The sequence below is a fragment of the Danio aesculapii genome, chromosome 9 (genome assembly GCF_903798145.1).
Source record: "Danio aesculapii chromosome 9, fDanAes4.1, whole genome shotgun sequence".
NCBI lineage: Eukaryota > Metazoa > Chordata > Actinopteri > Cypriniformes > Danionidae > Danio > Danio aesculapii.
In genome coordinates this window covers 30,736,570-30,762,583 of record NC_079443.1, presented here as the reverse complement: position 1 = coordinate 30,762,583, position 26,014 = coordinate 30,736,570, and the positions used below count along the sequence as shown (strand labels likewise).

Below are 26,014 nucleotides of genomic sequence, written 5' to 3'. Positions count from 1 at the left end.
TTATGATGCAATCTGGGGGTTTTTGAGTCCTTTATTTATTTATTTATTTTATTTTTTATTTACCGATATATATATATATATATATATATATATATATATATATATATATATATATATATATATATATATATATATATATATATATATATATATATATATATATATATATATATATATATAGTACAGGGATTTCACATAAGAGTGTGTACATTTCCCATTGCTAAACGTTTTTCGTTTTTACAAACTATAAAGCAACAGAACACAAAATAAAATATATGAAAATAATAGTAACAATAAAATGGTAACATAAATAATATCTATAACTAAATATACATGGGTCAGAGATGGTCAAATCTTGATTTATTCACTCAACTTTAGTTTAGTTATTATCAACTGTAAATTCCTAATCTTAAGAAGGGGAGTGCAATGGTGCAATGAGAAATGTTCTGTGGATGGGAATTAGATAGTAATGTTTTTTATATTTCTCAGAATATTAGATGGAGCAATCTAATGTATTCAGTCCACTTAGATCAGAAATTTCTAAATGCTTTAATTTGGAGTCAAAGGGAAAATGTAATCTTTTCCATCATATAAATATCATGTACTATTTCTAGCCATTCTTGGATTGTTGGGGATTCAGGAAGTAACCAGTGTCTTGTAATTGGTTTTTTGGCTGTGATTATTAAAATATCAATTAAGTATTTTTCAGATTTACTTATTTGGATAGCAGAGCTTCCAAAATAAACAACCATAAATTGAAAGGGTAGTGCAATATTAAGTATGTTTTCTATTACTCCATGTACTTCTACCCAAAATTGTTTTATTACTGGACATTCCCAAAAAGTGTGCCAGTGATTAAGATCCTGAGACCCACATTGTCTCTAGCACTTCGTGTCCTTTCCTGTGCCGTATGCTCTTTGATTTGGTGTGATAAAAGCTTATTAGACATTTCCATCCAAATTCTCTCCACATATGTGAGTTAGCACATTTTGATGTCAATTTACGTCCAACCATTCTTCCGTCGAAATAATGAGATTACTTTCCTTTTCCCATTTTTCTTAACATAATGTTTTTGAGTCTTTTAACATTAAGATCATTACAAATATTGAATAAGGCAGCACTGTGGCACAGTGGGTAGCACAATCGCCTCACAGCAAGAAGGTAGCTGGTTCGAGCCCTGGCTGAGTCAGTTGGCAATTCTGTGTGGAGTTTGCATGTTTTCCCTGTGTTCGCGTGGGTTTCCTCCGGGTGCTCTGGTTTCCCCTACCAGTCCAAAGACATGCGCTATAAGTGAATTGAATAAAACTAAATTGGCCGTAGTGTATGAGTGTGTTTGGATGTTTCCCAGTGTTGGGTTACAGCTGGAAGGGCATCTGCTGCGTAAAACATATGCTGGTTAAGTTGGCGGTTCATTCCGCTCTGCCAACCCCAGATTAATAAAGGGGCTAAGCCGAAAAGAAAATGAATGAATGAAGAAATGTTGAATATTATAATTAGGTCTAAAATAATGTTTAGAAACAATTACTTGGGTGCATTATATTTAAAAGAAATTTACTCCTAATACTGTATTTATTTGCTAAATTTTACTTTTTTTAAAGCTTAGTTTGAAAGTTTTGTCAAATTATGTATGGATATGTTTATTCTGCACAAATACAGGATTATTTAGTGTTTTTTTATTTAGACATATACTTTGCTTTCCGCAGACCCCTTTGTGCTCTGTTATACGGCTCCTTATTCTATTTTAAGTAACTTACTTAAGTTTAACATTTTATTTTCTATTAATTTATCATTTTCTAATTTTAGGTGGTGGGTCTGAAGAATAAACTACTTTCTAAGCAAAAATAAGACACTAACACGTAGCCTATAGACCATTTAAATGTTGTCATGTCATTGGCCCGTGAACATTGCCTGCTTGTTGTCAAACTTTCATAACTATAACAAGAGGCAATCCAATGTTAAAACAGCCATCATAACATTATTTATCATTATGTGGCTCTTTTTGGATTCTGGGAAGCTACAGAAATTAAAAATGTAAAGCAGGAAGTACGTTGGGACTTTTGTTTACATCTCTCAAAATAGTCTATAGGTTTTAAAAACTGTTTAATGTAAAGGATAACATAGTGTTCAAAAACTTGAATCCCTTTTTATGTTCTAGCTCAATAACCCAAGTCTTTCTGTTTTGTTGAAAAAGAAAACAAGTAGGCTACTTTTAGATATACCACAAGTTTAACCGTAATCCACATATCATTCATAAAAGATGCGTATACATAAACATTCTAAAAAAAAACTATTTTCATGCATACAAACCTGTTATGCAACAGCGATGACCAGCACGTGTGTAGCCTAATATGTCTAAGTTTGGTCAATAATTAATTTGTTAGTGTAGAGTTGCAAGCGCCCAGTTGCCATGGCCGCGTTTCAAACCTACAATGACTGCTTTCATACGGATAAGAAACAACCATCCGACTGTGTGAAATGTAAAATAACGAGTACGAGTTCAGCACCATGGACAGGAATCCTCCATCTTGGCTCTCAGTTTCCTAAAGAATATATGAAGTAAGTTTTCACGGGGAGGAGAGTGAAGAGGGACATGGGAAAAAAATACAATTCGATCGTCTTAGGAAAAAGCCAAGGTATTTATAGGATAGATTTATTATAAAACAAGCTGGCAAGGCACGATTTGAAGAGCACAATGCTAGCACCCTCTTGGGCTTTGAACCAAGATCCCTTCGGTTTTCATCCCAGGTATTTAACCACTAAACTGCAGCACCCAGACACCCAGCGTGATGTTTAAGAAAATCAACGCAGTTTTTCGGCCGAACCATCCTGCGCCTCGCTCTCGGGACAGGTTCAGGTCCAATGAGGACTATCACAGCGCGTGCACCGTGAAGCTGGTCCGGAGCACGTCGATGCTTGTGGTCGGCGAGAGCAGTCGCGCGCTGCGGGACTCGACGCTGAAGCGGAGCGTGAGCGCCGTGAGTGTGGAGTCCAGCACCGCCCTCTACTATTACCAGAGCCGAGAGGACCGAGTGTGGCTCTACTCCCAGAACCAGGACTGTCTAGAGTACTTACAGGAGTTGGTGGCGCTCAGGCGTCAGTACACCAAGAGCATCAATGACCTCAAGGACGGGGAGCGTAAAGAAACCGCGTCCCGCAAGAAGAATGCAGCACCGCGACCACCGCAGAGCACCGCACCACAAGTGAGACCACCACACGCATTTTGTGTCTTCATCAAATAAGACTTTTACAGTTGTTTATCGTATTTGTTCAAGTGTTTTAGCTTACATGGAAAATATTTTAGAGTCTCAAAATATTCAAGTCTACTTTGTTTCAAATAACAATTGTGGGGTAAGTCAAAATACGGGTAAAATATTGTGTGGTCATTCAGGGTCGTTTTGTATAAATGGACCGATATTTACTGATTCTTATTTGTCTACTTATAAAATAATACTAAGACGACTTAATTTGTCCAAAATTATAAATGAAAGCTGATAAAGTGTAACTGGTTTGAAGAATAGCCAAGATTAACGTTTAGTTTTTTGGAGCTGCACTGGGTTCCAAAATAAATAAATAAATAAATATATGTCATCAAAACAATATTGTACATATGCATGGCAATATTAGATTTATAAACTTTTTACACTTAATTTCGCTTGCTATAAGACACGTTATGTAGGTATGGATGCATTGTAACAGGCGTATTATAATATAATGTATACATTATTGAATTATTGTAATGTATATATTCATTTTGTTCTTGCATATATTTACAATCCTGTAAAAAAAGTCCTTTTAAGAAAAAGTAGGGTTTTTTTTTTTTTTTTTTTTGAGAAAAAAAAGTGTCTGTGCAAAAGGCTTGAGAAAATATTAATTTTAAATTCCCTGAACTTTGTGCGCTGCTTTCTCCAAAAAGTGGATTGTGTGGACAGACTATTGATTTTAAGGATGTACAATAGTTCTTGGAGCGTCATTAGTTATAGAAATAACAAAAATAAACTAAGTAAACTAGCAATAAGTAGAATGAACTTTTGTATTTCAGCCTTCACGGCCTGAACCTTCTGCTCCACCAATGCCAAACGAAGAAGACACGCTCCAGTTCTTTGATGAAGTGATCGCAAGCTGTGACCCAGAGCCTAGCAGAAAACCACATGTGGACAACGGCCATGCAGATGTCGACTTTATAGGTGATTGTAGAGCTTATTACATCTTCACTATTATTGCATTCAAGTCCTAGTATACTGGTGAGTTCACTAAAGAGAGCATAAGATTGCAGGATGTTTCACCTTAGCAGAGATATGTTGGTCAACTAGAAGTGTAAATTTTTGTTTGTTCCATTCATGATTTGTCTATCGGTCTGATCCTGAATGTTTCTTTAGTGGCAACCAGTACCAGTGAGCATGATCTTCACTCCAACTGGGTGCTTCGGGACCCTCGTCGAATCTCCATGATGGAGTCGCAGCCCAAAAATTCGAATGTCAGTCACGGGAAGGCAGCCCAGCGGAAAGGAGACATGGGAAGTACAGGCAGCAGGAGATGCCTGCAACGAAACCCTATCCACCTGCCCAAAGTGGTAGAAAGTGCCTTTCAGACGCTGCGCTTCAAACCCAAGCTCAAGAAGAAAGACTAGATGCTCAAAGAAACACTGTTTGTGCCTAGAAGACATTAAACAATCACAATGTGATCAAGAAGATGGAGTTGCTAGAAATATTGAGGAATAGCCTGAATGAATCCCTGGTGGATGTGAGCTCTGAGAATACTGTCAGCGCTTACTCACAACCTGAGCTTCATAAATTATCCACAGCAGATCACAATCTCTCTTTCAGTAGCTCTCGATAGCAAATGCTTAAAGCCATTACCAGAGCATAACCACTCTGCTGGATGTGAAGCGATCATCCTGCGCACTGATTCCACACAAACGTTTATATTTTCATCTCGTTTGCAGATAGGACAGATATTTGACAGGAAAGCTGGCGTAGGGAGTGGGGAGGAATCAAACTCGGGTTATCATAAGCACAGACATGATAGCCTATTTAAATAATCAGACAGATGAACAGAGTTCCCACTTTAAGTCAAAAATCTAATTCCCTGATTAGACTGACTAAAAAAAATTAAATTTACATGACATTTATTGAACATAAAAAAGGCTGCTGTTGTGCTTGTATACTAATAATCAGGGCTTGACATTAACACCCACCAAATGCAGGGTAGATTTCCGTTGTGGCAGGTTAGACACCCCCACTAGTCACTTTGGCTGGTTGAAAACATTTTTTAAGTTGCCAGAGCTGCTTCCAGATTTTTTGTAAGCAGCAGGATTTGCCACTTTCGCTTTTACCATTCTTTGAACAGATTATTACTGGGCTTAACGTTAACTGTGTGCATGTGATCATCCTTTCATTATCACACACAGAATGGTTTTCACCTGGTTTCTTTTGCTTAGTTAAATTTTTATTTATGGTTTAATTATCTTCCTTTACAATAACATTGCTTTAATAGAAGATTAACTCTCCATTTATCTAAAGTTACCTGATGATCTGGGACCTTTAACTTGGAAAAACTGCAGTGTATAGTTTTTTATAAATAAGAACCCTTTTTTTTAAATGTCAATTGTTTTTTTTTTAAGAACACTTTTTGTTGGATAAAAAGTGTATGTTTTATTTAAAAGTTGTGGCAAGGAAATAATTAGTTTAGAGCCCTAAAAAGTCATGTGAAAAAGAAAAAAAAATTAAATAACGAGGCATGTGGACAAAATTAGAAATTTTTAGCATGCCAAATGTCAAATTTATGCATCTAAAATATATTTTCCCAACAACAAAATTGTGGGTAGTGAAAATGGCGAGTGGCTAGTAATGTTGGAAATCTACTAGCCACAGTGGCTGGTTTTCAAAAAAGTTAATGTCAAGCCCTGCTAATAATATCATCTAAAATGGTTTTAGCATGAACATAATTTTGCCACTACGAGAGCAATGAATATTTTATCTTTTTTTTACCTAAAACTCTTGAAATTTCTATTATTCTGGCATGTTTGGCTTAATTAATAGGTACAGTCCGGTGGCTGCATTTGGATGTGCTTAAAATGAACCTAAAAAAATGTCCCATTCAAAAATTCCATGATTCATGGGAAACGTGGAGGAATGATGCTGAACACAAGGTAAGATGTGTTTTGATTTATGATGGGTGAGGGAGACTAATTCCTGTTTACACCTGAAGTTTTGATGTCTCTTTGTTCACTTCAACGATTTCTTTTTTTTTTCTGAACATTCAGTGTAATATCTCAAAATAAGCTTGCACAGTTTACATAAAAGTATGAAAGGAGGAAAACAACACCTTTGTTTTTGTGTTGTTAGCTGTAAAACTACATCAAAAGCTTAAGTTTGTTGCAGTCAGAATTGTAAGAGAACATGATGTTCTCGTACATTTCTGACCGAAACAAACTCAATTTAGCTTTTTTTTTTGTTGTTATTTATTTTTTTTGCCTTTTAAGTAAGCATGGGACGATAACCTTTTTTAAAGTATACCGTTATTTGGAAAAGTCATGGTTTTTAAAACCACCAATATTTTTTGCTATACCGTTCATATGGTATATATATATATATATATATATATATATATATATATATATATATATATATATATATAAATTTATTTATTTTAGGACAACAGTATCTCCAGCAGAAAAGATATCCAAAAATGGCATTTTAAATTGTAAAGAAATCTGTTTTAGAAACTGATGAAAACCGCAGAACTCAAAGATTCATTTGAGTTATTTAGCCTGACATGTTTACTGCTCTAAAATACATTGAAGGTTTCTCAAAATAAAATATATTGTGTTCAAAGGGGGAAAAGTTTTGCTTTTTACCCAGTCATTTTAAAAGAATATATTTTAGAGCGGTAATCACAATACCATCAAACTGTGATATTTTTATCCAAGGTTATTATACTGTCAGAATCTAATACCTTATACTACTTTAAGTAAACGATTTCAGACTGTTTAAATCCCACTGGAGTTGTGCACTTCAATATGTCCTGTAATATTTAAGGTCCATAGGTAAAGAGGTGTTTATTGGCTGTTTGAACATTTAACCTCATGAGCGTCTACACTTTGAAAGCAATCCATTCAAATGCATTTCAGCTGCCTCTAGAAGAGTGGACAAGCTCAAAATGATACAGAGCACTTTGCTATTGGATTGACGAAAATGCATCTTAAAGGGATCATTCAACCAAAATGACTAACACCTTACATTACACCTTACACCTACATTGTCTCTAACTCATGTTACTTTTAAACCTTTATGAGTTTCTTTCTTTTGTTGAACACAAATATATTTTGAAGAATGCTAGTTACTGAGACCCATCGACTTCCAAGGTAAGAAAAAATTCTATGTTAGTAAAATGGCGTCAGCTACCTTATTTATTTATTGTAATCAACCGAAGAAAGAAACTCAAATAGATTTAAAAGTCACATGAGGGAGAGTCAATGTAAGGTGATTTTTATTTTTGGGTCTCTTTTTTTTTTTTAATTCCTTTAACACCAGGTGTAAACAAGGTCTAAGAAGTTAGCTATTAACCACCTAGTAGTTATGATTGGTGAGACGATTTAAAATGCAAAGCACTTGATGTAATACAGTAAATTCTGGGGATGAAATAACTGTTTTTTTTCCAAGACAACCCTCAAACTGATACTAGTGCCTTAATTGGTAGGTTTGTACAACCATTTTTATGGCTGTTTATGATGATCGTAATCTTTCTGCAAATTTATCATAATAGTGTAAACTATCGTTCAAGTGATGTATTTCTACTTGTGTTTTTTTGCATTAAATCTATAAAGAGGAACTAGGCGCATGTGTTTCAATGCAGAGCTAAAAAGGGCTGCTTTCTTTTTCTAAAAAAAAAAGGAAGCAGGAATTGGGTATTACCCCTATAGAATATATTTATGAGCACAGTAACAGAAACAGGTGCAATAAGTCTTACCAATAAATAATATTAAATCAGGTTAAGGGAAATTAAATATCACATCCAGGTAAAACTGTCTCACAAAATTTACCAATGAAGAATATATTACACACATTATTGTTTCAAACTATGTAAAAGAAATTATTTAATGAGAAAACGTTCAGTAAATTAATATAAAATTGACAGTATACATTTTTGTTGTTACAGCTAGGCATGGGCCGGTTAAGTTTATGGCGGTATGATGTTTTAAAAACTATAATAAACTAAATCTTTATACAACAATCTGTCCAGGTCGCTGTAACAAATATATATATAATATACTATTTTTTTTCAATTTACAATTCACATTTATAATATTTTGGAGCAGTAAACATGTCAGGATAAATAATTCAAATAAATCAATGACTTTTGCTAGGTTCATTAGTTTACACAACGCAGATTTCTTACAACTCATAAAAACATATACATGTACATATACACCTTAGGAACAGTAAACCAGAATTTGTGCTTTAAAAAATCTTGACCTTTCCAAACAGTTGTTAAACGTTAAAAACCGGTTATTGTCCCATGCCTAGTTACAACATTTTTGCATTTAAAACAAATATTTTAAACTAATAATAGTTTCTAACTCAGCATAGTTGAATTATTTCTGAAAGATCATATGACACTGCAGTCTTCAGTTTTTTTATAACAGTAATACACATTTGAACTATTTAGCTTTGAAACAGAAACCAGTTGATTTAAAATTACAATATTTTACAATCATTAATTTAATTATTAAGAAACTGCAGCATTAGACAGCCTTATTTAAAAACATATGTGGACAGAATTGCACAGCGCAGGATGAGCAGCAAAAAATGGAAAAGAAACAGCAGAAAGCCTTTATTATTTATTAGCAAACATGTTTGACACTCACTCCACAAACACTCACTCAGTTCTTCTCTTGTTTGACTTTGGGACTGAAGAACGATGCCAAACTCTTCATGCCAGTCTTGTCTGCTTTAGCAAGACTCTTCTGAGCCGCAGTCATCTTCTTTTGTGGCTGAGATAACACGCAAACAATATTTCAGATATTAAAATTAACAAAACTCCAGCACAGGAAGGAGTTAAAATTAAGCAAAACATGCATTTACGACAAACAAAATATGAAGCACACATAAATGCTGAATGAGTTGTAGAAATAGACTCAGAAAGGGAAAGAATGGTTATGCAGTAGTTTTGTCAAGCAGTTTCTTTCCAAGCTTGTACCATTAATTCCATTCCCACTGTGTTGATGTTAACTCACTTTTCGTGCAAAATCAGCACTGTTGAACTTGGTGTAGTCTTCTCCAGCCTCTATTGGTTTATCTGACAGTTTCCGTTTCTAACGAATGCAAGACAACAGTCAGAAAAGACCATTTATGATGCTGCTTGAAACAATGACTAAAACTGACTGAGTTTAAAGAGAAATAGAAATCAGAAAGCAAATATGAATAACAAGGCATACAATCAGTGAAGTGAGGCAGAGACATAATGAACAGAACACCACGAAGTGTGGCACTAGCAAGCATACAGTAAAACAAAACTGGTATTTGAAGCAGAAAGATTCACCTTAGAAGGTGGCTCTGCTTCTTTCGGGCTGGAAATCTCTGGCAACCTTGTAACACGATAAACAAACAATTATACCAACATAAATGTAAAAATAAAGTAAACGTGTGAATGTTGCGTATGTGACTGTATTTAGGGTGTGTTCATACTCTGCAGGTTCGGTTTAAATAAAAACGGATGCAATTGCTAGGTTAGTGAAGTTTATTTCAGTCCAAAAAACTGTGAATATTGACTAAATGTAACAGGATGTGAACATAAAAAAGGACAGAAAGCTCAATCATACAGGGGTTTCTTTATCCTCATATTCACAAGTTGCATAGTATACTTACATTAAATGTGGCAATGGAGAAATTCCTGACACAATTTTGACTCCTTTTCACATTGTACATGTTAACAAGTAATAAAAACACCATCATGTGTATCTACACAGCACTGTCTTGAATGTTCTGCAAGTTTAGATGCAAAATACACATCACAAAGGCCTTGTTTAGTTACTCTTTTGGTATTTTGAATGGGTTTACTATTGAGAATGTTGCGTTTGGTAAGGGTTAAATGGGACACAAACCAGAGCTAAATACATCCTTTTGGATCTGGACTAAACTGTAAGTGTGAACACACCCTACAACGTGTATGTGTACATACTCAGAATGCTTGAGGAGATCTTTGCTCAAGTCTTCACTGATGTACTCTGATATGAGACCAGGTCCATAACGCAAGTATTCCTCTAAAAGGGTAATAGAATATGATTACAATAGCAAATATGCATAAAAGCACAATCCACTCCCGTTTATTTATCAATTTTACCTTCAGAAGCATCTTCATGTTTGACTCTGACAAATGTGCTGGACTTCACTCCTCCACCTACAGAGATGTTACTCTTTTGAGTGCATTCACGGTCCGCTGAACCTAAGAAAATAAATAGTCAAAATCCAATTCAAATATTCCCAAATGATCATTATAAAATGGTTTCCAAAATCATGTACTAAAAAAATTTGTACAAACCTTTTCTTAAGCCATTCCAAGGTCTTCTCCTGGTTATATCTGTGATACTTTGACCACCAACCTCTGAAAAAGAGGATTACATTTTTATATATTAAGACGTCACAATGCGTTGTATATTTTTCTGCTTTGTTCACAGTTTAACCATGTGACTGGTGTGGACACCACGGGGGAGCAAATAATCATTGAAAATCTTTCATTATGTTTTGCTTTATAGTTTTTTGGGGGGGGTTGGGAAGTGTGGGTGAGTGTGTAGCAGAGAAGCATGTAATATATCAATCAATGTAATATATCAATCATAACTGTGTCTTCTGTTTTTGCTTAATCTTCTCATCATTGCAAAAACTGCCCTTTCAATCAACATGGCACAGTTTTCATCCTCCACATTTAATTTAATTTCCTACTTAACTGAGGAGAAAAAGCATACTAATCTGCCAGTCGCAAGCCTTTCATGCAGAGAAATCTCATCATGTGATTGGTTAAGTATTGTATGTTCTTAGATAACCTATTAAACAAAAAATTAATGAATTTAAGATATCGATTATTAAATCACTAAACATGTTTTTCTACCATGTTTTAGGTTTGTTTCATCAGGTACCTTACAATATGTATTTCAACGTGGACAATTGGATGGATATTTTGCAAACTGGGGCTAACAACTGTCTTACTAGCTTAGTACAAGTCATGTAAATCTGCCTACAGGTTCAAAAGCACACCTTTCTCATCAGCCACATGAGGAAGGGAGGTCCAGGCCCTGTTTGCATTGCAGAAGTCTTGTGCATCCGGGATAATCCTCATCCATAACCATCTGCTTCACCGGCTGGAACTTTCCTCCTGTGAGAAGAGTGCTGGCATTACTCCCGAAACTCATGTGAATGTGAGGGATTACTTCTTTTTTTTTTTTTAAAATAGGTGTAATTGGAATAACTTATTTTAGGAATTAACTTACCTCTGTGCCAACACTGCTAATATATGGCAACAGCAGAAACAAAGGATCCATGGGAGTCACGTACAGTAGTCTACCATCTGTGAACACAAAGAGCTGTTAGTTCACTTAATTTACCAACACAATGAAACTTTAGAAAAGTTCACCCGGAAATTACATTTATTCAGCATTAGCTCATTGGGTTACAAACATTTACATGATTTGTCTGCTGCTGAACACAAAAGCATATATGAGAAGAATGGTGAAGTAGGGCTGTGCGATTAATCCAAATTGAATCGGAATCGCGATTTGAAACGTTGCAATTAGCTAATAGCAAGAGGCTGTGATATGAAAATATATTTGTATTATTTAATTTTCCCTGCCCAGAGCAAATACGTGACTGCTGTCTGTGAATGATACACTTATGCATACGAAAGTTTTTTGAAGAAAGACGAGGATATAATCTGAGAAGAACAACATTTTAAAAAGGGATGAAAACAAGAGCAACCTTAAAAAATGGTGTATGTCTGTATGTGGTGTGAAATTATGGAACTGTCTAGAACAGATTCTCAAACAATGTCAGGATATATCAATTTAATAATATATTTTTATACAACATTTTAAAGGAATATAATGACGAATAGAGGTGATTGAAAAAGAATAAAAATGAGAAAAGTATGATGAATTTTCAATTAATGACTGTTTGCAATACTATGTATTGTAAATGTACAAATGAAATCAAACATACATGTCAAAGATGCCAAAAGGATAATATGTCTCATTTAAAGATCATATGTCTCATGTAAAAAGGAGAGATAAGTAAAAGAAGAAATACTGTAAGTTAAAGTAATAGATGAATGACTTGTGTGGTAATGGGGTGGGGAAAATAATAAGCTTGCACTTCATCCCGCTCCATTCTGACCATGTTGAAATGTATTTTTGTTTAAATAATTGTTTTCTGCATGATTTTTCTGTTCAAACTAAATAAATCAAGTCAAATCAAAACATTTTACCATTTGTAACTTTGACATTAACAATAATTGTATTGAATTGTTTATAAAACAAAGACTACGCAGTATTATTTTATACATGATTATTCAATTACTTCATACCTGAATACAGTTTGACTCCTCAGAAAAGAATAAAACACCTTTTAGTTAATTTGTTTTCATTTTCTTTATTGAATTTATTTATGCTTGTAGATTGTTTATTATATTTCATGTACTCTCCTACAGAATCATCCCAATCGATCTAAAATTATATATACTTTCTTAACATTTATTACAGTCATCTTATGAAAATGTATTCATATCGCAGAATAAAAAAATTGCAATGTTAAAATTTTCCAATATCGTGCAGCCCAAGCAGAAACTGAAACAGATTTGAAATAGATTGTGAATAAATGATGACAGAATGTTTATATTTGGGTGAACTATCCTATTAATGGACAGTTCACTCTCTGTAGTGGGAGCTTACCTCTTTGCACCGTCTGTCCAATAAACCAAGACCGGAAGGCTTCAGAAAGGCTTTTACTTCATAAACACTCAAATCGCCACAGCCAAACAGGTACAGCGAAGAACTTCCTGAACTCAAACAATGACAGAACTGTCAGTTAGGTGAGGTTTATGTAGCTGATCCACATCACCTCTAAACCATCAGTTGCAGTAAATGAGTATATTGAGTCAAAAGGCCACCTGTAGAAGGATTCTTTAGTTTAATGAAGGAAGGATCACTGTCGATAGACCTGCCAGTGTCTAGTGCTGATCTGAAAAAGAAGGAAGTCACAGAAGAAAAATAAAAGTGGATTATTAAAATTCATAATAAAACTTCATGTAGATGGCGTCACAGTGGCGCAGTGGGTAGTACAATCGCCTCACAGCAAGAAGGCCGCTGGTTCAAGCCCCAGCTGGGTCAGTTGACATTTCTGTGTGAAGTTTGCATGTTCTCCCTGTGTTGGCATGGATTTCCACTGAGTGCTTTGGTTTGCCCCACAGTCCAAAGACATGCGCTAAAGGTGAATTGGGTAAGCTAATTGAATGAACTTCATGTTGATGTGGGTATCCTAAATGGATTGTTCACTCAAAAAAGGACAGTTTTGTTGTCCTTTTTTAATCGCAAAATCTAATTCTGAACACAAAACCTATTTGAAGAATGTGGCCAAAACAAAAGGTTGCAGTTGCATAGTATATTAAAAAATACTATAATGGTCAATGGGGACGCAGAAATTGTTTGAGAAAACACATTTTCAAAATATCTTATGAGATAAATTCCAAAAATGTAAAGGGAGTAAATGGTAGCGTAATAACGTTATACATATTCACTACTAATAATAATTATATTAGAGTGATTTCTGAAGGATCTGAAGACTGAGTAAAGAAGCTGAAAATTCATCTTAAAAAATCACAGGAATAAATTATTAATTTAAATTCTAAACTACTTTTGAGCAGTTATTTTATAGTGCAATAACATTTTACAATTTGTACTGTATTTTTGATTAAATAAATGCAGCTTTGGTGAGCAGGAGAAGCTTATTTTAAAACTTTTAACGTATTTAATGTTATTGAACTAGCAGTTCAATAGCATTAAGGTAAATACATTTTCACAATGAGTCCTCGGTGTAATAAGACATGAGGTGAAGACTGTATAAAGTCAGTATCCTCTTAGGGCTTGAGTGTCCACATACGTGGACAGCACATTTTGGATCTTAAGTGCCTAGTAAAGCATACACTTAGTGCACCACTTAGGGGGCTTCCACACAGGTTATGCATCTTGCTGATATACACTGTGAACATCAGCTACGCTAATTATTTTCTTTATTCTCCATTTCCACCTGGGGATACTCTTCCCGAGGCCCTCAGACTATGCAGAGTCACTGATTCGATCCAAGACCAACGACGAGATGATCCCAAGGTTTCCATATCCTGGACCTGGCCGAATCCTGAACAACTACTGCGATGGTCATGGAAGAGTGGAGAACATGAGACTGTTCCTATGACGCTCCAGAGACAGACGAGTCTTCGCTGAGGCCAGCTTCCAGCCTCCGCCACTGAGACTGCAGCTCTGCACAAGACGTTTGGCCAGCGGAGAAATTAAAATGGTCGTGCCCTACTGAGCCTGGTTTCTCTCAAGGTTTTTTTTTCTTCACTTCCGCCTTTAGTGAAGTTTTTTTTCCCTCTCCGCTGTCGCCACTGGCTTGCATGGTTCAGGATCTGTAGAGCTGCGCATCGTTGGATTTGCTCTTCAATATTTGGACTCTCAGTAGTGATTATTAAACCACACTGAACTGAGCTAAACTGAACTGAACTTAAACACTACAAACTGAACTACACTGTTCCTATTTACTATGACCTTTTATGTGAAGCTGCTTTGACACAATCTACATTGTATAAGCGCTATACAAATAAAGGTGAATTGAATTGAATTGAACTATTAAAATACTTTGAATGTTTAATATTTTGTTACAGACGGTGTTTGCAACTGTTTTGCAGCATCTGAAATGTCCCACCCCTATTTTAACTGTCCAAAATGGGAGAAAAAAAAGTTTTTAAAAAATCAGGAAAAAGTGATTTATGTAATTCGGACCACGAGTCCACATATATAGACATCGTTTTTCTCTAAAAGTAATCATATCAAAAGATGATACTAAGATTTTTATTCTGATTAGTTTCCAATAAGCCCAAATAGCAAAGAGAAATAAAATGCATGTGAAAAAACACCTTGGGCCTTAAGAGGGTATATAAGTTTTGTAAACAATGCATGTAGGGACATGTGTGTACATGCAACAGCAACACAGAGTAAACGTAGCAAATGTAAAATACCTGGAGCAATGACAACCCAGCTGTCGGTGTGCGCAGACCGTTTCTTTTAGAAATCATTTCAAAGAATTAGTTTTAAAAGATAAACTGTAACAACTAGTTGTCTGCTGTGTACAAAAGCGACGAGCGGATGTTGTGCCTTCAGAAAAAATGGCGGCAAATCTTGAGTTACGTTCAAGCAGGGGTATGGACTCGACGTTAAGTTTTATTCTACTATTTGTTTAGGTAGGGCTGTACAATAATATCCATTTCTTAATAGTATAATACGAATAAATCAGACTTTAGGTTTTTAAGAATGGGAATGGAGAAATAGCACTTCAAAAGAAATAACATGTGCACCTTGTTCACCCTTCTCTCCAAATGGTACGGTCTTCCAGAATCCCTTAAAGACATAGCGGGACATTAAACTAGAAGCACATTTAGAATTTTTCAGGCAGCTCCTGTTTCTTCCGTTTAATTCAACCCATTCTTCTTTTTTAAATGTTAAAATATTATTGTTAAATGTGTTGTTATTGTTACAAATAAACCATTAAGATATGAGGTGTTCAGCTTAGAGGACAATATTTCAGTACAGAAAACGAACTACATGATCTAATGTGAAATAACACTGTATAGACTTCAGTGCATAGATGAAATTTCTACATATAGCTATTTATAGCATGATTTATAGATTAGTAAAGTTATAAAAGCTATCCAGACATGACCGGTGAGTACCCTAATTCTATTGCATTGACAGGCCTATTATGATAAAAACAAACAACAGGTTCATTAGGCTGCTGTTATCCATTTGTATAAATAAGTCTGTGGACTTCTCCATGCATTTATTTATATGACGAATAATTGTTCATATTTTCTTTTATAGTGTGGTTTTTAGGCCTTTTTTTGTTGTCTGAGGGAATTGTACCATCATGTAGTTTGTGAAACACCACCAGCTACAAATATTGCTTCATGATAAAACTTCAGCCCACATATAAAAACTGAGATGTAAAGCTGTTTTCTATTGTTGTGATATACTGTAAATATTACATAATGTATTTATTATACAGCTTAAATAACTGTGAAAGGTGTGTATTATTAGTACACACGCAGCCTACATGTGCACTGAGAGGGATACACACAATAATAGAAAGGATGTATCAGAAATCTCAGAGACAAGTCTCAATGTGTCTGCTTTAGTTCCAGCACCTCCTACCTAAGCAGCTCCAGGATCTTGTCAGGTTGTCCCAGTGGTGCATCATTGGATTAATCTAAAATCCAGATTAAATAAAAGTTTATCTAATAATTATTATTACACCACGAGTTTGATCCTGGACTTAATTTCACAATAAACCCAGATTAACTAGGGTATAATCTTGTTGTTCCATCACTTTCAACTCAGGTTTAGATTTCAGTTAAAGATTAACTTTAAACCTGTGATTGATGAGGTTAAAACTGCCAAAATTCCACTTTATTTCTGGTGACAAAATGAAAGAATTACAGATAAACAAGGAACTGTCTCAACATTTTAGTTCCCTTTGACATTTTTAAACATTCAATTCAGTTATGAATTAATACAACATAACGGATATATAGGCCATATAATCTAAAACACAGATGTTATTTATTTAGATCTGAAAATAACACAAATCTGAAAAAACTCGCATCTGAAACTAAATATTACAGGAAATTGATGTTCCGGTTAGTCACCCCAAGATGGCGCCAGTATCTTGGAAATGCACGAAAAGACGCCCTCGGACAGAATAGTTTTGACTTTCACCTTATATAGCCCTGCTTATTAGGCTAATTCTTAGCTCATCACTAAATTAAACTTATAAATATTGTTCAAGTACATAATGATTCTTACCTCGTCTTGGTCACCAAACGCTTTATTTATACGACAGTGTACACGAATGTCAAACAGCCGACAGGAAATATACAAGAGACAAGAAAAAGTAAGATAAAGTAGCCTACATGTAGCCCAAATGCTGATAAAAAAACTGATTCTTTTTACATACGTTCAATAAATTAGTTCGCCTTACAAACTACATGGTTGTGAACTGTTGAGACTCTGATGTAAACAATACACCGATTCAGTTTTCGTTTTGTTTATTTTCAGTATCGTATAATGTTGTCAATCTGTCTGTTCTTGGTCAGAATGTGTCCCATCTTAACATTTAATGATTCCCTCTGTCTTCAACTCTCACTTCATCTCTCATATTGTGGGAAAATGGGTCTTTTAGCACTCTTGTCACTCATTAAAATAACTAAGCAAGACATGCACTGACACAGTCTTTACGTGTGCATTCGAGTGTTGCTGATTCAGAACCAGGGTCCCCTGTTCTGCCATAAGTCTGAGGTATTCAGGTCAACCAAGGTCTGCTGAGCAAGGACATGCTGGAGGTGGAGGAGGGGCTCCAGGACATCCCAGCTGGAGAAATAAACCATCACAAGGAGGGAAAAGGTGGATATGCAACATTTGAACATAATTCACAAACTCTGAATATCAAGTTAATTTGCTTTATGTCATGATGGAATAATGTTTTCAAATATTCTCACAATTCGGATTTTTAATCTACTTTAAAAATCCATGCCTAAATGTGACCATTGGGATTAAACGGGTAGGTTAATAGCTGAATGACAAAAATTTATTGTAATTTATAATTACAAATGGCATCCTTAACAATATCTGAATGTTGAGAGAAAGGCCAGTTGTTTATTGGCTAATTTAACCTATAGTATGTAATATGCCGCGTTAGAATGTCAAGTGACCATGTGATGAAAATATGACAACAAATATTGCTGAATCTCTGTTTTGAACAGGTTAATTGAAGCAAATGTAGTGGTTTAGCTTTTAGGGTGTACAGGATCTGGAAACAGGTATTCCTATATTAACCTGTCCCATTGATTTCTTTCAGGAGAACTGAAAAATGCATTGAAACCATTACAACAGAAGTTGAGAATATTTCAAGACATTCAAAGACTTCACTTCAAATTGCAGAATATATTAAGGTAAGTTGTTGCATTAAAGGGATTTCAACTAAAATTAATTGAAAAGTTACTCCATATTTGCTCTCCCTTAAGTGGTTCTAAACCTGTAAATTTCTTTATTCTGTTGAACACCAAATAATATATTTTAAAGAAAGTGAAAACCTGTAACCATCACATCCTAGCTGGAAAAACATATATGCAGGTTTTCAGCTTTCTTTAAAATATATTCTTTAGTGGTCAACAGAAGGCAGGCAGACAGGTTTGAAAGTAAAGGGCAAGTAAATGATGACAGATGTTTCGGTTTTGTGTTTGGTTGAACTATCCCTGTTAAGCACTCTTAGTTTGTAAAATGTGTCTTTGTGTTCATACACTTCTAGAGCATAGACATACACTAGTCTGAAATGACAGTGGTTTCAGTTCCAGACCCATTACACAGAGCAACGGATCAAGGATGAGGTTTTGAAGTTTCGTCAAAGTTTATATAGAAGAGAGCCAGGACAGCCTGCAAAGGAGAGAAGAAGCGCAAAAGAGTAAGATTATGGAAGAAGATTGAGAAGATAAACATTGATATTTCCTCTCTTTCTGCCACAATTGCAGCAATAGAGGAGGAGATGAAGGCAGAAGATGCCCTTTTCCTTCAAGTATGAAGCGTTACAGCATTATCATCATTATACTGCAAATACATGTCATTTTTAGTGTGCTACATACCGACAATTCTTTTCTTTTTGTAGAACTATGACGCTATGATGAATAGGTTAGTATTGTTTATGTTGTTGTTTTCATCTGAATTCAAACCTCTCACAGTAACACAAACTTTTGAATGTTTTTTTTTTTAAAGAGTTTCCCAGTGCAGGCCATTGGATCTAGAGGACTTTTCTGAAGTTCTGATCAATGTGCCAAAACACCTGAGCAACCTGAACTTCACAGTGTTACAAAAACTGCTCAATACAGTGAGTTCAGAAATCCAGCAACACGTTGAGCTCCATCATAAGAGTCATTCAACTTGTTTCATGTTTGTGTCTCTCTCTCTCTCTTAAGCTCCTGTGACCTTTGACCCCAACACTGCTCACTGTAATCTCCTGGTGTTGATGATCTGACCAGTGTAAGATACTGCGATGAGGAACAGACTCTTCCTGATAATCCAGAGAGATTTGACATGTTTGCGTGTGTTCTGAGTTTAGTAGGTTTCGACTCGGGATCTCACTGCTGGAATGTAGACAGTACCGGCTGGTTACTCGGAGTCATGGCTCAATCTGCTGAAAGGGGAATAAATATTCTCAAGGACTGGAATCTGGCTGGTGGGCCATTTCTGTGGTGAATATAAAGCACATGAACCTCCACAATCACCAACTCTCCTCCCTGTGAGAAAGAAACTGCAGAGGATCAGAGTTCAGCTGGACTGCAGCAGTGGAGAACTGTTGTTCTCTGACCCGCTTACTGACACACTCATACACTCGTTTACGCACACATTTACTGAGAGATTATTTCCATTTTTTTGGTACAGGTTGTAACATTTCTCCTCTACAGATCAGGTAGTAAATTCTGCAGTAAAAAATCTTTTACTGTAGGACTGTTTTATTCATCTTAAAGGAACACTCCACTTTGTTAGAAAATAGAGACTTATTTTCCAACTCTCCTAGAGTTAAACGGTTAGCAGTTTTATCACTTCTGAATCCATTCAGTCAATCTCCAGGTCTGGTGGAGCACTTTTAGCTTAGCATAGACTATTGAATCGGATTAAACCATTAGCATCTCGCTCAAAAATCAAAACTGTTCTGTAGTGGCAGATATGGTGTTATTTTTAGTCAAAACTGTAGGTTGATGACTGTTCCTGTAGGTGAAAAACTATATTCTCATCATATAGTAATCAAGGATCTTTACTTTTGTATCATGACTGAGGCAGGCGCAATTATATTATGAAGTGCCTGATAGTCCTCAGCTGGGTAACTTCCAACGTGACTACCTGCTTGCACGGGGAACGTGTGCCAGTCGCACTGCACAATATCATTGCACCTGCTGCAGTCATGGAGCAATACTAGTAATACTTGTAATAGTATAGTATAGTACCTAGCCATATCAGCCTAGAAAATAGCTAATTTTCTTTTTCCGTTGGTCGGTCTTAGTACATGATGTAACTGTAAAAGGGTCAAGCTTTAAATAGGAAATTGATCAGAACTTTTTGGTAATTTGTTCTCAGTTTTTTTGACTCCAGTATATGCACTTACTGACTTAGTGAGCAATCACCTTATTTTTCAAAGGGGAAGTAAGCTCTTTTCTGTGACTTCTGATTAATTTGCATATGGCTGAATGATTAGGAATAAATAAATCATTAAGTCAGTCCCTCCAGGATTTTGCAGGGACACCTTTTAAAATATAAATGTGGCCTGAAATGACTGTTTGATTCAATCCTCTATGCTAAGCTAAAAGTGCTCCTACCACACCCGGAGATCAGTTAAATGGATTCTATTAGGATTAAGCATTTTACAACTATTTAAAAAAAAAAGTGGATTGTTTATAACATCAACATATTAAATGTTTTCATTTAACACTGACTCTTCTAATTGTTAACTGATAGACAGATGTTGTGACCTTAATGCTGAGATTTTTAAAAGTAATACACACATTTAAGTGTAAATGATGTTATGTTTATGTCTCTGATGCAGTCAGGAAATGCAAATAATTAATTTAAAATCACATGTGTGTAGTTCGTGACAATAGAAAGTTTTTCAGTATTATTAACTATTTCAAATCACTTTAAACTTCTAAAATAATGGAAAAATTAAATACACTTCTAAAAGGCATACCAAAAGTGTGTTAAGAGAAACCTCAAAAAGGAAAAAGATGGTTCGTTTTGAAGCAAAGCTTGGGCAAGAACTTCTAGAGTGAGTGTTGTTTCAATGCATCAGCTGGAGTCGAATGCACTATTTTAGAAGAGGCCAAAGCTTAGCTAAAATTTATAGCACAATCATACAGTCTTGGTGATAAAGAATATTTGATGTTCACTAGAAATATTTCCATTCATTTGATTTTATTTCAATAGATTTTATTTCAATAATTTTATGTCTATATGTCTGTACTTGTGCAGTATTCTTAGAAGTTGCACTGGAAATACTTTAGTCTACTTGAAATCCCTATGTGATGCACTTATTTAAAGGAACAAGCAAGTGTAGGATAGGCATGGGACAATAACTGGTTTCAAGGTTTACCGAGGTTTGGAAAAGTCAAGGTTTTAAAATCGCTAAAATTTTCTGTTATATCGTTCCTAAGGTACATTTAAGTTTTTTTAAATGTGTTTTTTAAAATGTGCTGTAAAGAAATCTGTTTTTGAAAGTAATAGAGAGAGCAGAAGTCAATGATTTATTTTAATTATTTAGCCTGACATGTCTAAAATATTATAAATGTTTCCTAAAATGTATTTTGTTTAATGGGGGAAAGATTTATTTTTATTTTTTTAACCCAGACACTTTACAAAAAATTATTTGAGAGCAGTAATCACAATACCGTGATATTTTTATCCAAGGTTATCATACCGTACATAAATTTATACCAGCCCATGCCTAGTGTAGATTGTTAAACACTATGGACTTCAGTACAATAGAGCTGCACAATATATGATTTCAGCATCATGCATATGCACAATATTCAGACATCAGAACACATTAGCTTGTGGTCACTGCAGGGTTTAACCATAACGGAATGAATGTTAATCATTTTTATGTGTTTTTAAGGTCCATGACTGAACATTTCAAAAAAGTTTAAAACAATCAGCGCAATAAATTGTACAATTTGTTTTAATAGCGATTCAGTTTATTGAATTATATTCTATGCAGTGTTATTTTTTCATTTCATTCAATTTATGTAATGTTAGACCCCCAGAAAACCATAAAATACACTTTTATTTTTGCTATACTATATATATCTGTGCTAATTTGTGTATTATATTTGATCCATGATTCACACACCTACAGAATCATCCCAAACAATCGAAGTAAATGAAAACTTTCCAAACAGAGCTTTTCAAGCCATCTGGATCAATCATATCGCAATATAATCTGAGAAAAACTAAACATTGCAATGTCAGATTTTCCAATATGGTGCAGCCCTGCCTAGTGTACAGTTCATCATTTAGGGCACACCTAATGACTGTTGGAACACTGATTAATTAACAGCCCATAAATAAAATAAACATTTCAGTCACAAAGGTTTTCATTTTTAGATTTATTTTTGTATATCATGTTTATAATAATAATAATAATAGCACTTATTTTTAAAATTTGCAGAACACAACGTCTCACAGTCAGTCTTCTTTATCTGTCCAGCTCATTGAGTCTCAGTGGAGATGCAGTTAGAGGGGTGCTGATCTCGCGGACTGGTATGTGCTGGTGACTCTGAGCAGGCAGCTGAGCAGCATGTCTTTGGCCCTTGCTGTCTCCATGTTCTGCTCTCGGCTCAGCTGGAGGGTCATTTGGTCCAGGCTGGTCTGCAGAAGCTCAGAGGCCATGACAGCTTGCTAACAGCTGGTCCCTCAGTCAGCGGTACTGTCTGACAGCTCCAGAAGCTTCTGCTCAAGATAGCCGTTAAGCTGAGAGTTGGAGAAGCGGCCGGCTAAACTGCAGGAGAGAGGGACGCTCGCGCCCGCTTTCTTCCTTCCAGCGCCTTGAGCTCCTGTACTCGTGGACCAGAGGAGGTAAGAGGGAGGGTGAGGGAACGTCTTCAGACAAGAAGGGTCCAGGCTGAGGTTCCTGGCTGTGGTGGCCGTGTATGTCACCTGCATGGGGGCTGAGTGGCCAGCACCTGACGCCTGCATGTGTAAATCGCTGTAATGCTGGCAGATGCTGTGGCAGCTCGAAGGCACCAGAAATGCCTCCGTTTCTGGGGTGTCCGCATGCCTGGGGATATCCACACCATGTCCTGCATAGAGGAAGGGTGAGGGTAGCTCTGGGTTTTCATCTGGGTTATATTAGAATGGGTCTCTGGAGCTGAGGGACGGGGATTTGTGCTGAGAGGGGATTATTTGGTGAAGTTGAGGAAGGCTCTGTGACTGTGGTGCAAGGAGGATTTACACACTCGGCTTCAGCTTCAAAAGCCAGATCCAGAGCTTTCCTTCACACAGCATCTAGAGTGCACAGACACTGAAGTTATATCAGGTCGCAAAAAATATTGGTTCTCCAGTCTTTTTGACTCCACTATATGCACTTACTGACTTAGTGGGCATCACCTTATTTTTCAAAGGAGAATTAAGCTCTCTTTCTGTCAATGTTTCAGGACTTCATGATGCATTTGCATATGGCTGAATGATTAGGAATAAATAAATCAGTAAGTCAGTCCCTCCAGGATTTTGCAGGGGCACTTTTTTAAATATATTGTGGCCTGAAATTACGTTTTTGTGATGGCCTTTCTCAAAATGGCTTCTTATGGGATTATTTCCTCAATTCTTTTGTTTTGCTTTGAAATACAAAAATTCAGAAGGGACTGGTAAATCAAACCACTTCTACAAACCAGTGTGTATGACATATGTTTTTAAATAAAATAATATATAAAACACAGCGGTGTGCAACATCATGCAGCATAACGAGCTTATTTTACAGCTTAAAGGAAGCGAATAAGACCAGAAATCTCGACACAATTGGCCATTACATTGGCCATGCCAGTTCTTATGAGGAAAAATATCAGTAGTGGAGGGAGAAAGTTAAGAAGCACTTTTTAGTGGATAAGGTGGAGTCAGAAAAGTCAAAGCAGGAACAATGGTTTTAATGGACATTGGAGTCAGAAATGTTGAGAGAACCATTGTTTTAGTGGAGTCAAAAAGATCTAGAAGAGGGGTGCCCAAACCCAGTCCTGGGTCCATATTTTAGTTCCAACCCCAATTAAACACTAATGGGTGACTAAACCAGCTAATAAAGCTCTTCTAGGTACACTAGAAACTTCCAGGCAGGTGTGTTGAATAAAGTTGTAGCTAAACTATGCAGGACACTGGCCCTCCAGGACAGAGTTTGGGCACCCCTGATCTAGAACCACTGTTTGATGGATATAGTGCGGTAAAAAAAGATCAAGAACCCTGAATTAATTGACACTGGAGTCAGGAAGGGCAAGAGCCACTGTTTTAGAGCACAGTCTGTGCATGTTAACTAAATCAGTGGTTCTCTGTCTATTTTAATCCACTATACATGATTGATTTTAATCTATTCACTAAAGCAGTAGTTAGCTTATTTAAGTTCAAAAGTTTTAAATTGATATATAGCATTTATTAACACTCACAAAAATGAGTTTCAGTTAATGAAATATTTAAACCTTAAATTAATTAAAATAATTATTTAATTGCCGCAATTCAAGTTTGTGTATTATCTTTTTATTTTTTGGTAATTGTTGCTAAATATTCACTATATATTTTATAGAGTCGCACTTAGTGGACCCGGCCGACTGGTTGAGATGCAACCATGTTTAGTTTCAAAATGAAGATTAAATAGAAAAGTAATCATAAATTGTGACACTATTCCATAATATTTCTGTAAGAGTAAATTATTAAACATTCATTTTATTGCTTAGTCCAACTGGCTAACCTACGGTTTTTTGCTCAAAGGTGAAGACCTACTCAATGTGTTGAACTGCACAGTTCACTCTCAACATAAAAAAACACGTTTTACTGGACTCCTGCTTTTAATGATTCAGAAGACTTTTTTTTTTTATGAAATTAGCTCTCTTAAGGACATTTATAGCAAAGTGACACCAGGAAAGTTGTAGGATCTGTATTAGCACTAAAAATCATTCGTTTGTCAAATTTATTTATTTATTAATTTATTCTTGCCATGAAATAGCATTGGTTGCAACATGGCATTAAATAAAAAATACATTACATTACAATACAATCCACTCCACCTGGCAGACAGAATAAAAAAGTGAGTATATGAGATTTTTGCATCATCATCTTCAACAATTTACTGTGGTTGCTATCAGCCAATACTTCAAACAAATAAGATTTTCACTTTAAATTCCAGGTCTGCCACATTACCAATAATTAAATAGATTAATCTTGACTGACAGACAGACAAATATAAAAGTACACTGAAATTTACCTTTTTCGTACAGAAGTCTCTGGATGTTGATCAGAGGTGGTTCTGGGTCTGGTTTCTCTCTCTCTCAGTCCCTGCAGTGAATCTTGTGCTATCATTCCTCACTTTTATGCTTTACTGATGGAGGAAGTGAAACCAAGTTAGATTCTGTCTTCCATGTAAATTCACAAACACAATTATATTTAGCTGCATTTATATGTGCCTCATTACTCATTCATTACAATAGGCACGAATGAGCCAATGAGTTCACTTTTTAAATTTTGGTTTGCTATTATAGTCATAGTGTTTGATTAGTGCTGTATTCCCAAGCAAGCTTATGATACTCTTTACGGTGATTCCCCTGGATTTCCTCACCATGTAATTGGAGAAAATATTAACTTGAAATAGTCTGAAACAGATATGCTAAGTTCTAGATCAGTGGTTCTCAAAGTGGGGGTCACGGGACAATGAGCAGGGGTCGATTGGTGATTTCCAAAAATCAAATTCATTTAATAAGCTATTAGAATTACCATGTTTTATCCATAACCTACTGAAAAATAGTAGTTAATAGTAACAATGTTAAATAAAATAAAAACATAACATGCAAATAAAAAAGCCATCAGCCTTTCGATTGTTTTGTGAGCCCTGGGGTGATTACGGTTATATTAAAGACACGGCAATAGCATCAGGTGCTGCACATTAATTTGATGGCACCAACTTTC

The 26,014-nt window shown here is 35.6% G+C and overlaps 1 protein-coding gene, 1 long non-coding RNA gene and 1 pseudogene across 2 annotated transcripts; 2 read left to right on the top strand and 1 right to left on the bottom strand.

The window, feature by feature from the left end:
- The first annotated feature begins 2,407 nt into the window (after positions 1 to 2,407).
- On the top strand, positions 2,408 to 5,272 carry LOC130235183 (uncharacterized protein C13orf42-like). The gene is made up of 4 exons (XM_056465641.1): positions 2,408 to 3,200; positions 3,304 to 3,318; positions 4,040 to 4,184; positions 4,377 to 5,272. The coding sequence occupies exons 1-4, from the start codon at positions 2,787 to 2,789 to the stop codon at positions 4,625 to 4,627; spliced, it is 825 nt and encodes a 274-aa protein (XP_056321616.1). The 5' UTR covers positions 2,408 to 2,786; the 3' UTR covers positions 4,628 to 5,272.
- Positions 5,273 to 18,794: 13,522 nt separating this feature from the next.
- Positions 18,795 to 19,170, top strand: LOC130234499 (uncharacterized). Its single transcript, XR_008838324.1, has 3 exons — positions 18,795 to 18,884; positions 18,975 to 18,997; positions 19,082 to 19,170. It is a non-coding gene; the product is annotated as an uncharacterized LOC130234499 (long non-coding RNA).
- A 3,418-nt stretch (positions 19,171 to 22,588) lies between these two features.
- LOC130234663 (TLR adapter interacting with SLC15A4 on the lysosome-like) lies at positions 22,589 to 23,359 on the bottom strand (annotated as a pseudogene).
- Between the last annotated feature and the right edge of the window lie 2,655 nt (positions 23,360 to 26,014).

Coding starts and splice junctions, on each gene's coding strand:
- LOC130235183 (XM_056465641.1), top strand. CDS start 2,787: ATGTTTAAGAAAATCAACGCAGTTTTTCGGCCGAACCATCCTGCGCCT. Junction 4,185..4,376: donor TGCAGATGTCGACTTTATAG/GTGATTGTAGAG, acceptor ATGTTTCTTTAG/TGGCAACCAGTACCAGTGAG.